At 40.1% G+C, this 12,952-nt stretch overlaps 1 protein-coding gene across 2 annotated transcripts; it reads left to right on the top strand.

Moving 5' to 3' along the window:
- Window positions 1–439: 439 nt before the first annotated feature.
- Window positions 440–12,294, top strand: LOC144708199 (RabGAP/TBC domain-containing protein). Of its 2 annotated transcripts, XM_078581408.1 has the most exons (16): window positions 440–595; window positions 704–877; window positions 962–1,040; window positions 1,513–1,620; window positions 4,824–4,908; window positions 5,087–5,141; window positions 5,705–6,073; window positions 6,405–6,464; window positions 7,271–7,369; window positions 7,449–7,559; window positions 8,907–8,978; window positions 9,075–9,191; window positions 10,016–10,165; window positions 10,245–10,345; window positions 10,934–11,278; window positions 11,975–12,294. In XM_078581408.1, exons 1-15 carry the CDS (start codon window positions 533–535, stop codon window positions 11,262–11,264), a joined length of 1,974 nt encoding a protein of 657 aa, XP_078437534.1. In that variant the 5' UTR covers window positions 440–532; the 3' UTR covers window positions 11,265–11,278; window positions 11,975–12,294. The 2 variants fall into 2 exon arrangements, with proteins under 2 accessions (XP_078437534.1, XP_078437533.1); XM_078581407.1 differs by lacking the exon at window positions 11,975–12,294 and having other exon boundaries at window positions 10,934–11,426.
- Window positions 12,295–12,952: the final 658 nt, after the last annotated feature.

Raw genomic sequence — 12,952 nt, 5'->3', positions numbered from 1 at the left:
AAACACACGCAGGAGGCCGGTACTCGCGCAGGAGGGGCCTCTGACAATCCAAAAACAACGAAAAGGAAAGAACACAAAGAGGCCTCGGCACGCTCCAACACGACGCGACTGTTGCTTCAAGCTCGATAGTGGAAGTGTTGGTTCTTCACGTCGGTTCGGACTCCTCTTAGGGGCTGGCGACGAGTCTAGACGCGATCAGTTGGATGGTCCTCCATTAGTCACACTCCCTCCTGATACCACTCGTCATTCGTCCCTTCACAACATCCTGTTGGCCATGTCCAGGACATGTCAAACTCCGCTTCAAACAGTAATTTTGTTATAGTTTACTATGGCTTCAATTGTCCACCGGGAAAAACAACTTGACTCGAGTAAGAGTTTGTCCAGGTGGACCAGAGGGGAAATGACTGTTGTGCCCTTCAGGTTCACACGTGTGGGGTAGTGGAGCACACGTGGAACGCGTTTCCTTCGTCTAGAAGGAAGCCTTCAACGGCTTTGGCTGGTCTGCCATCGATCTTCCCCGCTCTCCTCCAGGATGCAGGAAGGCGATCAGCACGATCTCTCCGACGATTCAGACTACGCCGCATCTCAGCAGCAGGTATCGATAACGCGCGCCGATTTCGGTTTCAATTTCACGTTTTTTTGAGTTTTTTACGGTGATTTCTCGTTTGTTTTGCGAATTTTAATTTGTTGATTTGTGCGGAAGGATTTGGGAAGGAGTTTTTACCGGAGCGACTCGGCTAAATCGGCTGATATGGGAGGCGGCGACTCGGAGACGGTGTATGTGAAGGATAATGTTGCGATTCATCCGACTCAGTATGCTTCGGAGAGGATCAGCGGGCGTCTGATGCTCGTGAAGAGGGGTCCGTCACTGTTTATGGTGCGGAATTTCGTCGATGGATTGACACTTTGCGGTTTTCTGAATTCGATGTGTTGATATCACTTGCTTTAATCGTTTTTTTAGACATGGATTCCGTACAAACATGGGGTTGCTGGGGTCGACTCCGCTGGGCGCAGCTCGAATTCAGGAATACTGGAAAGAGGTTTGTCGAGATTTATTTCTTTTATTAGGGATGGAAATGATCTAATTCATCGATTCTGTCGCCCAATCCCGGTGCATCAGGATGAGAGCGATGCGGATGTCATAATATGAACCATACGCAGTGCATAAATTCGAAAGTGCAATATTTATCTTTTGTACAGACCCTATATTCTCTTCTTTCTCTGTGATGTTTGACTTAAATTACTGTCTCATCTGTGTTGTTTGCTGGGATGCTTTACTGAGACTAATTTCTTCTTCTTGAGTTGCTTGTGGAGTAAAATAATGGATAAAGAATCTGTCTAGATTATGATTATAATCCTAGGAAAAGCAATCATGTGCAGAAGAGGAGAGTATATTTTTGAGAAATTTATTCCTTAGAACTTTAATGTGTTGATATGAGCCTGTGTCATTTTGCGTTATGGTGGTTCAAGTAAGATCCTGATATTTGCATTACCCTTAATTTGTCCTTGCAGATAGAAAGTTATATACAATAAAGGATGTGCCTTTGGCTGATGTGCACTCCATTCGTAGACATACACCTGCACTTGGATGGCAGTACATCATTGTTATCTTGTCATCAGGTGCCTCATTTCGATTGCCTTTCACTCTTTTTCATGTTCATCTTTTTGCGTTCAGCTTTCCGATTTTCTCCTATTTTGGCCATTTGGAATGGCCCTCTACTTTTTCTCGATTTTCTAAATAACTTGATAAACACAATTGTGTTCTGTATTAGGGGGCTTTTTAAGATCCGATCCTTGTGAACGGATTTGGTTTTAAAGATCCGATCCTGCTATGTAGTCTTATACAGGGGGTCTCTCGCTATGGAACAATTAGGCTTTTTTGGGCGAACGACCCTGTGCCCTTTCCTCTCCCTCTTCTCTGGCTCGTTTTCTCTCTTATCGTTGCTGCCCTAAACGAGCTCGTCTGCAACATCTTCGGGAGACAGCACAAGGGAAGTGTGTTCTACAACAATAACCTTTCCATTTAGTCTTTGAAATAGATCTTTCTCATTTTTCTTCACACATGCCTAGTTTCTCATTCGGGTCAAGGGGAATAGCCGACGACTTGCACTCAATCATCTGTCCTTTAAGTGATCTATCAAGTGTATACTTTGTGAGAGGAAGATCCTTTTCTTCAGAATTAGGTGATTTCAGTTCCAAGAAAGTGGCGCAGAAGCCCAGTGGTTTAATATGAAATAATTTTCCCAGCTAGCTGCTCAAATGCTGAATCTCTTTCTCATCATCACCTGAGATGATAATATCATCTACATATACAAGGAGATCCACAATTTCTAAGTTTCCCAATTGGGGACCAATTGGTCCTTAAGCATGGGAGTAATGATAAGATCCCCTTATGGATTTATTATAGCTCAAAGAAGAGACAAAGCCACTCTACAAGTCAAACATAGCCCCATGTGAGATTTTGATACAATCCCTAATGTAAGCTCGTATCGGGGAAGGGAATAGACGAGAAGGTGGAGAAGTTCCCAGCGTAGAGAGGAGAAACAGGAATGATCCAAGGGAAGGTTGAACTGATGAAGTAAGGATCCACTGGGGATGAGCCGCCTGAAGATGCGGTGAGAGAGAGACGATCATGTAGGATGGGGATCATAGAGGGAGAGACGGACGGTAGACATGGAGAGGAGAGACAAGACACTTTACTTCATTCTCTTTTCTGCCGTCCTCAACGGCGAGCATCCCTATTGTCAAATGGGTTTTGGTCAATGGGCCTGGCCCATTGGCACACAGTTTCATGCACTAGCCGCTTTTTTTTTGAAAATGCACTAGCCGTTATCCTGGCCGTTATACTGCTATTGGGCCTTTTTTGTGTTTCTTTGGCCCTATAACACTTCTATTTAACTTTGAACCCTAAATCGGTTGTGTAAGGGTCGTTCTTGTATTTTGAGGGTTCTTTCTTCTTCCCTAAAGTTCTCTACCTCTCTCATTCACTCTCCCTGGAGACTGCCTACTCATGACATCTATTTAAAGGATATACATGATGACCAAATGACTGAAAAGCCGTTGTGGGCTAACATGACGAGCCTACCCTTAGATAGGTTGAGGATCCTATCAGAGTTTGGAATAAAGGCGGGCTTGAGGACCTCCCCACAAAACTCTTCCCCTATTTATGGCACATGGGGCGTACGGCCGATGTATCTGGTAGCAAGTGCTTACATAGAACTCGTATCATCAAATGTCATCTAAGACCTTTCCCAAAAAAGGCGCCGTCAAAGAAGTAGCCAGAAAAATCCTGATTTTTAATGGAACCTTTTGCTTCCACAGCTGACGACAAGTGGTAATAGTTGACTCCTCAATGGAGGGTTGTCCTATTTAAAGGAATTGCATTAGGTCCAAATGACCTAAATGCCCCTATTGGGCTGAATGATGAAAGAGACATAGATACGTTGGGGTCGTATCAACATCCCAATGGGCATCCCCAAAGCCTCCGAGCATTGAATCTCTTCCTCCTTTGGAAGGGCCTTCCCACAAAAGTGGATTTATTATGATTGTTCTGCATGCCTGAAGTACAGTGTCATCAGTCTTTTTTTTTATGTAAAAGAAAACATTGATTATCATTTGGGTGGGACATTGCATAAAGCAAAGTTCTGTGTCATCAGGATGCCACTTATTAGGTGCTAGCATTTCCCCTCGTTTGTCCACAAAAATGCGTACCTCACTCTAATACATTCAGTATCCAAGAAAGTCAATAACAACTGAGTTGAGAGCAAGGAGAGGGGTCACAGGTCCACATTCTAACACAAACCCGCAAGTTTGTACCAGGGAGAGTACAGGAAGGGAGGGAGAAGATGCCGGAATGGTCATCAGCACAGAGAGGGAATGCCAGGGTGGACTTCGGCACGATGAGGGCGGTCGGAATGGACGTCGCCCAGGAGGAAGTCCAACTGGGTGGACGTTGCTGGAGGGAAGATAGACATTGGATGGACTTCCCCGGGGAGCCAAGCACATCTATTGATACGTCTTGGCTGTCCTCTGATAAGTATTTTAGTAAGGTATATAGAAGACGGCGGTTCAAAAAGGCGGGAAGAGGAGCAACAGAAGAGAATTGAAAAACAGGAGGCTATAAATAATACCGCAGAGGGGGCAATCAGGACATTTTTCTTCTCTCAAGCCCATCGCAGGAGTGGGAGCTGGAGCAGTCAGAAGGGAATTCCCGGCGTCCAGTTGGGGAAGAGATCAGACCGGATCTCTTATCGTTTCTTCTTTCTTTTCATTTTGTTCATCCAACGCTGGTGTACTTCTTCAACTACATTCTCAATCAAAGCTACATTGTCAATTTAAGGATCGATAGAGCGTGGAGTTCGTTGGTTAGTTTCCATCTATATCATCCTCCTAAAGGCAGGGATGCCTTATTTGAAGGAATTACAGAAGGGTCAAATGATTAAAATGCTCCTGGTAGGCTGGAATAATGGAATAGACCTAGATACAACGGGATCATGTCACATTACTGCCATACATTGTAACCTTTTTTTTTCATCTGCCCGAGGGTGACATAAGTCATTTCCTTATTTCCTCAGCTGTCAAACCTTTTTACTGCATGTTTTCACCTCTCCTTTTCTCATTTATTTATCTATCCTCGTCTCTGCCTGCCCTGGTTTCTCTTTTCTTGCATTATACGATCTTTCACCAAAATAAAATTTTCCAGTGATCACCAAAATACTGTCAAATTTCCAGATTTTTTTGGTAATTCCATCGAGTTTGAAATCTTTTATATGACATTTTATGTATTTCCAGTTTCTTATCTTATTCTATTGGGAGTCTTGCAGGAATTGCCTTCCCGACATTTTACTTTTACAATGGAGGCGTTCGAGAATTCTTGGCAACTCTGAAGCATCATGTTATTCTTGCAAGGTTATATTCGTTTTCATAAGTTAATTTCTTCATATTTTTCTGTTCTGGTCATTACGCGTTAATTTATAGGGCATAAGAAATGCAAAATTTATTAAGAAATGCAAAATGTTTTGATGAGGTTATTCACCAGTATTTGAGTTTGTTTGCTGGGGTAATACGATTATGTTTAACCTTGTAGATCTGCAGATGATGCCAATGTCTTTCTGGCGAATAACATCCAAGATCCTTTGCAGGTTGAGATCTTTCCTTTTTGTTCTGTTAAATTTCTCCTCAGAGTTCAATGAAATTCAATGATTCATAATCAAACTTGAATTGTTTTACGTTTATGTTCGTTCAAGTTTCATCATGATATCATTTATATTTGAAATCACAAGTTCTAATAGATTCTACTTAATAATTTTCCTTCCCAATGCACATGTAAGTTGCAAAACGTTGAATTTACGTTTTATTAACGTTTCAGACGACAAAATTACACAAACATTGAATAATAAATTCTTTTGAATCAGATCTGCCCAGTTGCATGAGCCCTTGGAAACATTGTATAAGAAATGCAGTGCTTGTCATTGTCTTAATACCTTTTAGGGGGCCATTTCCAAATTACATGCTTAAATGGTAACTGAGCAAGCATTGGATTCTTCCGTTCACTTTGTTGCCCTTCTGTGGTATTTGTCTCGTTATAATTTATTTTTTTTGAAGAAAGTCTCGTTATAATTTTTTTAAAGTTGTAAATTGTGCTTTGTTTGGTGGAATTATTTTATTAAGTCTGTGCTATGACCTTTGTGATCCCCTTTTGCAGAAAACCCTTTCATCATTGGAGTTACCCCGTGTAGTTCCTGCTTTGCAAGGTTCTGGGGACATTCTCGCTTCTGATGAGAACCCTGGAAAAAGACAAGTTGGCCTCCATATTGGGGATTCAAGCTCTGAGTACAGCGGACGCAATAGGCATAAACTTCATGATCCGGCTCGTGATATTTCGATTCAAGTCTTGGAAAAATTCTCTCTGGTCACTAAATTTGCACGGGAAACGACATCCCAACTTTTTCGTGAAAATCAAAGTAATGGCGCTAGCTTTCATGAGAAAAGGCCTCTTGAGAATAAGTACGCCAGTATATTGGCCGAAACTGAAAAAGTACCTAGTGCTCCGGTCGCACCAGATCCTTTGGAGGTCAGAATAAAATTTTCTTTTGTTAAAAACTTTTTTAGTCTCTAGTTGCTTGAATGAAGAAAATTGGGTTTAAATGGTAATTTTCTATCTAGATCAGACACAACAGTATTGCTAGGCACTAAATATGTGTGTTAGTCAGTTGTCTTTTGAAACTCGCAAATCTGATCATTCCTTGGACCCAATTATGAAGTTGATTTTCTGCTAAGTTGGTGCATGGTTTTTGGCATCGTATTAATCTCTTTGATGTGCAATATTCAGCTGCTTACATCAGATGTGGATTTTTGCCTTCTTGATATTGTCATATTTTGTCTAAGTTGTTTAATTATGGCAGATTGATAGGCTTCCTCTCGTATGGGGGAAACAACGGCAGCAGCCATTGAATGTCTTGGAGGTTGGTCTTTGATGTTCTTTCTCTGGTTTTATTTTTAGTATAACAGATTAAGTCAGCTTCTAAGCTTTTATTGTCTCTCACTTTTCTACCTTCTCGCAATTATATAATCCACCGGTAAATAGAATCGTCAGGGAAAAATGGGATAGAGCTTAACAAATTTGCTAAAAGCTATAGCTTCTAGCAAAGGCGCTACTTTTCATCTTTAAACAGGATGTTGTACTTCAACACTCCCCCGCCACACCTGCCGTGGCCTTTTTATGGCTCAAGCGTGCAGTATGTTGTTTCTGGGATGTGAATCTACCACATGGCTTTGATACCATGTCGGAATCAAGCGCTTACCAACTGTGCTAAAAGCTAAAGCTGATAGCAAGGGCGCTACTTTTCATCTTTAAGCAAGATGTTGTACTTCAACAGATAGTAATATCAATTGTTAAATGTATTTTTTACAGAATATAAGTGAAAAGAAACATACTGCATATTCCTGCTCTAGAAACATATTGAGTTGTATCTGGAATGTCTGAACCTTCTCTTGCATGTTGACCATAAACCATGAAGAATAAAGGGAAAAATAGGAGATCAATGGATCTGTTAGGTTTTGGTTTCCAACCTAAGTGTCGGATTACTACATATTTGAATACTGTAGTAGCGATCGCTGAAAACCACTGCTACTTTGTTATCTCACTGTAAAAGATACATATAATCCTGTTTATTATAATAAAGCGATAAGACAGAATATAAATTTTATTTATTGTTCATACAGTGTTTGTATTATATTGTTAATCACATGACATTGAATTCTTTGACAGTGGTGCTCTTTCATGGACGCCGAAGGCAGGATAACAGATTCTAAAGCATTACGGAAAAGAATCTTTTATGGCGGAGTGGATCACAGCATTCGACCAGAAGTTGTTGCCTAACATCACCTGCCGGCATGGCAGAACTTTTACCAAGCTTTTCATTCGTTTTCTCTCTCAATCATGCCAGGTGTGGAAGTTTCTGTTGGGATATCATCCATATGATTCAACCTACGCTGAGAGAGAGTACCTTGCTTCTGTAAAGAAGTCAGAATATGAAATCCTCAAATCTCAATGGCAGGTGCGTACCTTTCAGATTAGTCTCATATGCTTGCCGGGTATGAAGTTCACACCGATTTACCTCGCTCAATACTTGTTAATTATTTTCCCATAATTCATTTGATTTTTGTTACTGTTAAGAGTGAATAACCTATCGATATGCTAAAAGCTATGGCTGATAGCGAGGGAGCCACTTTTTGTCTTGAACTTTTCTTGTCATATTGTTGGCTATTACCCGTCAACAGCTGCCACTAAGATAACTTCTTGTTCATTGTAATCATGATGAGCTCAATTTAGATTTCAATTTGTCATGCCTACGGTCATATAGTATTTTATCAGGGCAAATCAACCCATTTTATAGTAATAGGCGGGAAAGCATTGTCTGAAGGCATCTTAAGAATGCAAAAACTCAGATTGTTGGCGCTGTTGTCTCATTTGCAATATTTCCCTGGGATGTTTTTTCTAGATGACTCTTCTTATAACTTGTCTGACAAATAAAAATAACAACTCAGGAAGCCCATCGAGGGTAGGAGAATGTGTCACGCAACCCTGCTAAATAAGCTGATGTGGCAAGTCAAGTCGGATATAGAGCCAGCTTCCTAAACTGACTCCCATTTGTGGTCTCTTCAGAGCAATTGAAGGAAATAAAATTGTTTTTTTCTTAGAAAAAATTTAAGGCGGTCACCGATAGATCAGTGACCACTGGAAGAAATAAAAGTGTTGGCTTGGCATAAATCTCAGATTAGGGTAAGAAAAGTCTTTCTCAAGACAGCTTATGTATGAATTCAATTCCAAGAAAATGCCACGAGTTACCAGAATCAACATTACCGAAGGATGAGAGTCGATCCACGGACAATGTAGCTTCAGTCAGAGAGAGAAATAGAGAGAAGAACAGAGAAGATTGTGTGGAAGGGATAGGAGGTGTGGAGACAAGACGGATCACTCTCATCTGTCTCTGAGGAGGAGAATCTCCCGCTCAGCTCAATAGTGTCACCAACAAACTTCAAGAAGTGCCCCCCGATGATTTAGTTGCTCCTTAGTTATAGGCTTGGATCTCCAACTATAATGACTTTACCCGTTGTCTGACGTGGCACTGGTCAAGCTTCTTCTTTTCTTCCTTTTCTCCATGTATGTCCGAGGAAGACTCGCCTCACTATCCCACTTGTTTAAACATATTCATGGGAAATAGTCATATCTGTGAAACTCATTTCAAGATTTTTTTAGAATTTAATTATAGATTTGCTTATTGCAAAGTTTTCCGCCAAGAAAAGTATGAGTTATTTTCTTTGAGAAATTTTCTGTCAATTTTTTTTTTGTTCTTGATGTTCATGCCGGAGTTCACTCACGCATAGTACTTTGTTTGCTTCAGAGCATTTCTCCTGCACAAGCTAAAAGATTTACAAAGTTTAGGGAGAGGAAAGGCCTGATTGAGAAAGACGTGGTGAGGATAAACTCACTGGGCTCGTTACCGATTCTATTTTATGGTATACGAGATAAATATTTGATTCTGTTTTGCCCAATTGGTTGTTATATGAAGGTAAGAACTGACAGATCCATTTCCTTCTACGATGGAGATGACAATCCAAATGTCACAGTCCTTCATGACATATTATTGACTTACTCGTTTTACAACTTTGACCTCGGCTACTGTCAGGTAATGTACAGTTTTCTGGTTTTATTTTATAAATTTATATTGTAATATCATTTAATATGTGGCTTTCTAGAAGTTCGGGAACATCTACACTTGTTTATATTTTCTGACAATTGTTTAGAAGTTCGGGAACATCTACACTTATTTATGTTTTCTGACAATTGTGAAAATTTCATCTGGAGTTTATATCTTAGAGTTAAATATTTAGAAAATACTGTAGGACCTATCTTTCGCTGTCTCTGAGGTTGATTAGATCCCAGCCTGTCCTGACCGGGATCGACACTTGTATTTCAAAAATAAAACTCCTATTGCAATAAACCAATTCTATCTTTCAAATGTCGTTGACTGAGAGAACAGAGAGAGCGGCGAAGAAGAGAGAAATGAGAAGATAGAGGTCCCAGTGGATAAGGATGGAAGAAACGGGAAGGGAAAGGAGGGAGACGACAGAACGTCAAAGAAGGTTGTGGCCGCAGGAGGACGACGTCGTTCTGCTGGTAATAAGGAGACGAAATCACAACTCAGAAGAGAGGAGAGATGAAGATGACGAGAGAGAGAAAGAGAGACTCACAATTAGCACTTAATTCCTGCCCTTCCCCAATCGTAGCCTGGCTTAAGTAGGATTCGTAGTGGGCCGGGCCTGGATGGGCTTCATGGGCCGCTGTCGGGTCTGCCGAGTGTAAACTCGCTGATGTATTATATAAGAGGTCCTTGTATTCTTTTATTTATCTCGTAATTTTATGTACGCCTTTTTCTTGCTTTTTTTTAAAAAGAAATTTTCTATTTATTTTAATCTGTAATTATAATAATGCATATAACTCTGTCTTTAGGGCATGAGTGATCTATTGTCTCCTATATTGTTCGTGATGGGGGACGAATCTGAGACATTTTGGTGCTTTGTGTCACTAATGGACCGTCTTGGACCAAACTTCAACAGAGATCAGAGTGGAATGCACTCACAATTGTTTTCCCTTTTGAAGGTAAAAAATGCACTGGTTTTCATGCTGCCTTACTCGGAGATATTTACCGGTATTTTTTGTTCTTTGTACTTTTTGGCAGCTGGTGGAACTTCTTGACAGCCCATTACATAACTACTTCAGCAAGAAAGATTGCTTGAACTATTTTTTCTGCTTCCGGTGGCTTCTTATACAGTTCAAAAGGTAACACAAATTAAATTATTGTTTTGAAATAAAGTTTAAATCTCAATCATAACGGCAAAACCCAAGTTTTTTGACTTCGCATTAAACTACAAGTGAACCCAAGATCGTAGCTGAGAAGTTGAGCATTTCCAGTTGATGTCCTCGTCATTTGTCCATGCCAGGATGATGATGACGAGTATATTCTATCTAATTAGATTTTTTCTTCTCCAAATTCGACTCTCTATCTGGACTCTCTCCTATGTCATCCAAAAGGAATATGGCAAGTTTTCATCGTCATTCGTCCATGGTCAGAATGACGATGAAAATTTCTGTTCTTTTCTTTTCTATAAAAATTGCTCTCTATTCCCTCTATCTCTTCTCTCAGATGACAAGATGATGATAACAAGCAGTCTGTGTCATCATCATTCGTCTGCAGTCAGGATGACGTTGACACTGTGTCATCATCAATCTGTTAATTTTGGGTTGATCACCGATTTTGGGTGATCTTCCCTCTTTTCCTTCAAAAAAAACCCTAATTAATGTACATAAAAAAAACTTAATTCAAAAGCATAGCTGATTCTATGAAATCATTCTTCCTTCGGCTTCCAGGGAATTTGAGTATGAGGAAGTTATGAGATTATGGGAGGTTCTATGGACTCACTACCTCTCAGAACACTTCCATCTATATCTGTGTGTGGCCATACTCAAACGGTATCGCCATAAGATAATGGCTGAAGAAATGGATTTCGACACTCTTCTCAAGTTTATCAACGAGCTCAGTGGTCATATCCATCTTGAAGACTCCCTTCGGGATGCCGAGGCCCTCTGTGCTTGTGCAGGGGAGAATGGTGAGGCCTGCATCCCGCCTGGGACCCCTCCGTCCCTTCCTTTGGAGGCTACCTCATCTTTGTTTACCCAGCAAGATCAAGATGATATATGACTCCATGATACCAGGTAGCGGATGGTGATCCTTTGGTATCTCTTTCTTGGTTGATCAGTACGCATTTCTTGCCCCTCAATTTTAAACATGGTCTCCGTGTATGTTTGTCCATAAATTCTTCTGCTACAATAATCAATGGGGCAAAAAAATTTTATATTTGAATGCTTCTGTGACTTAACTTCTGTCACATCCTCACCTTGGGCTGTTTTATCACCTTGATTAGTTAGCCTTATTTTCCTGTAATTTTTACCTGGAACCTTCTATTTGTTTATAATTGCATCATGTTCAATTGTTTGATTTTTCCCGAATATTTTTTTACGGACACAGATTTTGTTAGGTTTATTATGATATTTCCATATCTTCTCTCTTCATCATGTTGATAAGATCTCTCCATGAATAAGATTCAAAAAAAATGGGCAACTTGATGATAAGAAATCCCCCCGGGTAAATGGGCAACCTGCAATTCTTGTTCCCTTTCCTTTTAAGCAACTGCGCCACTAATTCAAAGGGAATGGGGACGTGCTGCCTTTCACATGCCACCATCTTCTTCTCGGGGATATGCAAGAATGAGATCCATAATGTTTGATCGTAGGGTTAAAAAGTTTTTCCTTAATTTCTCAGGGGTTTTTGTGTAAAAAGGTAATAGTTTATCTCCCTATTTAAGGCAGATAGAACATGAATGACATTGGGCAATTTCACTTATTTTCTAGGGTTTTCATTGCCTCGCTCCCAGGGCAGTGGGAGGAATCCCGTCGCCGTGCCTCTCATTCTCTCCTCCGATCAGCCAAGAGCTGACACATAACAGTTGTCCATTGTTGATGAGCTCCCTCGGATAATTTGAAGGAGATGTCCATTCATGATGAACTCCCGTGGATAATTTTAAGGAGTGGAATGAACTTGGATGAAGGATTTCACTATCTTCTTTACATTGGCTATTAGTTTGAGGACCTTTCCTGACTATCTGTCAATGTTTATTCATGATAACAGAGACATGGAGAGACCAGATTCCAAGTGATTCATATTTTACGTATTTCGTTATATGCTTTGCCCATTAGGGTTCTGCATGACCCTGGTTTAGATTGCAAGGTTTGGGTAGGACAGCTGGTCTAACTAGCTCAAAGACCCATCCAAGGGGAACCCGGGAAAACCAACCAAACTGACACGACCCAAATGCGAATGACAGTTTTTATTTTTTATATATATGTTGATAGTTGAGTTAAGAAAATGAGCTTTGATACTCAGCAAATGGAGGAAATTTTAGCAGATTATAGTTATTTTTTATATTTTATATTGTTTATGAAGTTTGGAAAATGAGATCTATCAAATTATACAATTTTGGGCTCCTCAGATCTACTCCAAGATTGGGCGTATCACATTTTTTGTTTACTGACAACTTTTATAAGTTTTAGAGACCAGGAAGGGTGTTCATCAGAAGCTAATTTTTTAAAATTTATATATTTACCGACCATAAGTTCAATATATATATTTACCAACCATTTATGTAAAAATGATTATTTCTTTTGGGTTGGAACGATTGGTTTGTGTACTACATCCTTAAAAAAATCATTTTCATAAAAAAATATCATAAGAGGTTCTTGATACAAAAGGACTGGAAGATCTTCAATGCCCAGAGTCATTTTGTTGTTTGAAGTATGTTAATCTGTGTTAATACACTTTATTCTGGAGGC

Source organism: Wolffia australiana, chromosome 10, assembly GCF_029677425.1.
Source record: "Wolffia australiana isolate 7733 chromosome 10, ASM2967742v1".
NCBI classification, from domain to species: Eukaryota; Viridiplantae; Streptophyta; class Magnoliopsida; order Alismatales; family Araceae; genus Wolffia; species Wolffia australiana.
The sequence above is the reverse complement of the archived record's forward strand: the minus strand, read 5'-3'. Positions and strand labels throughout refer to the sequence as shown.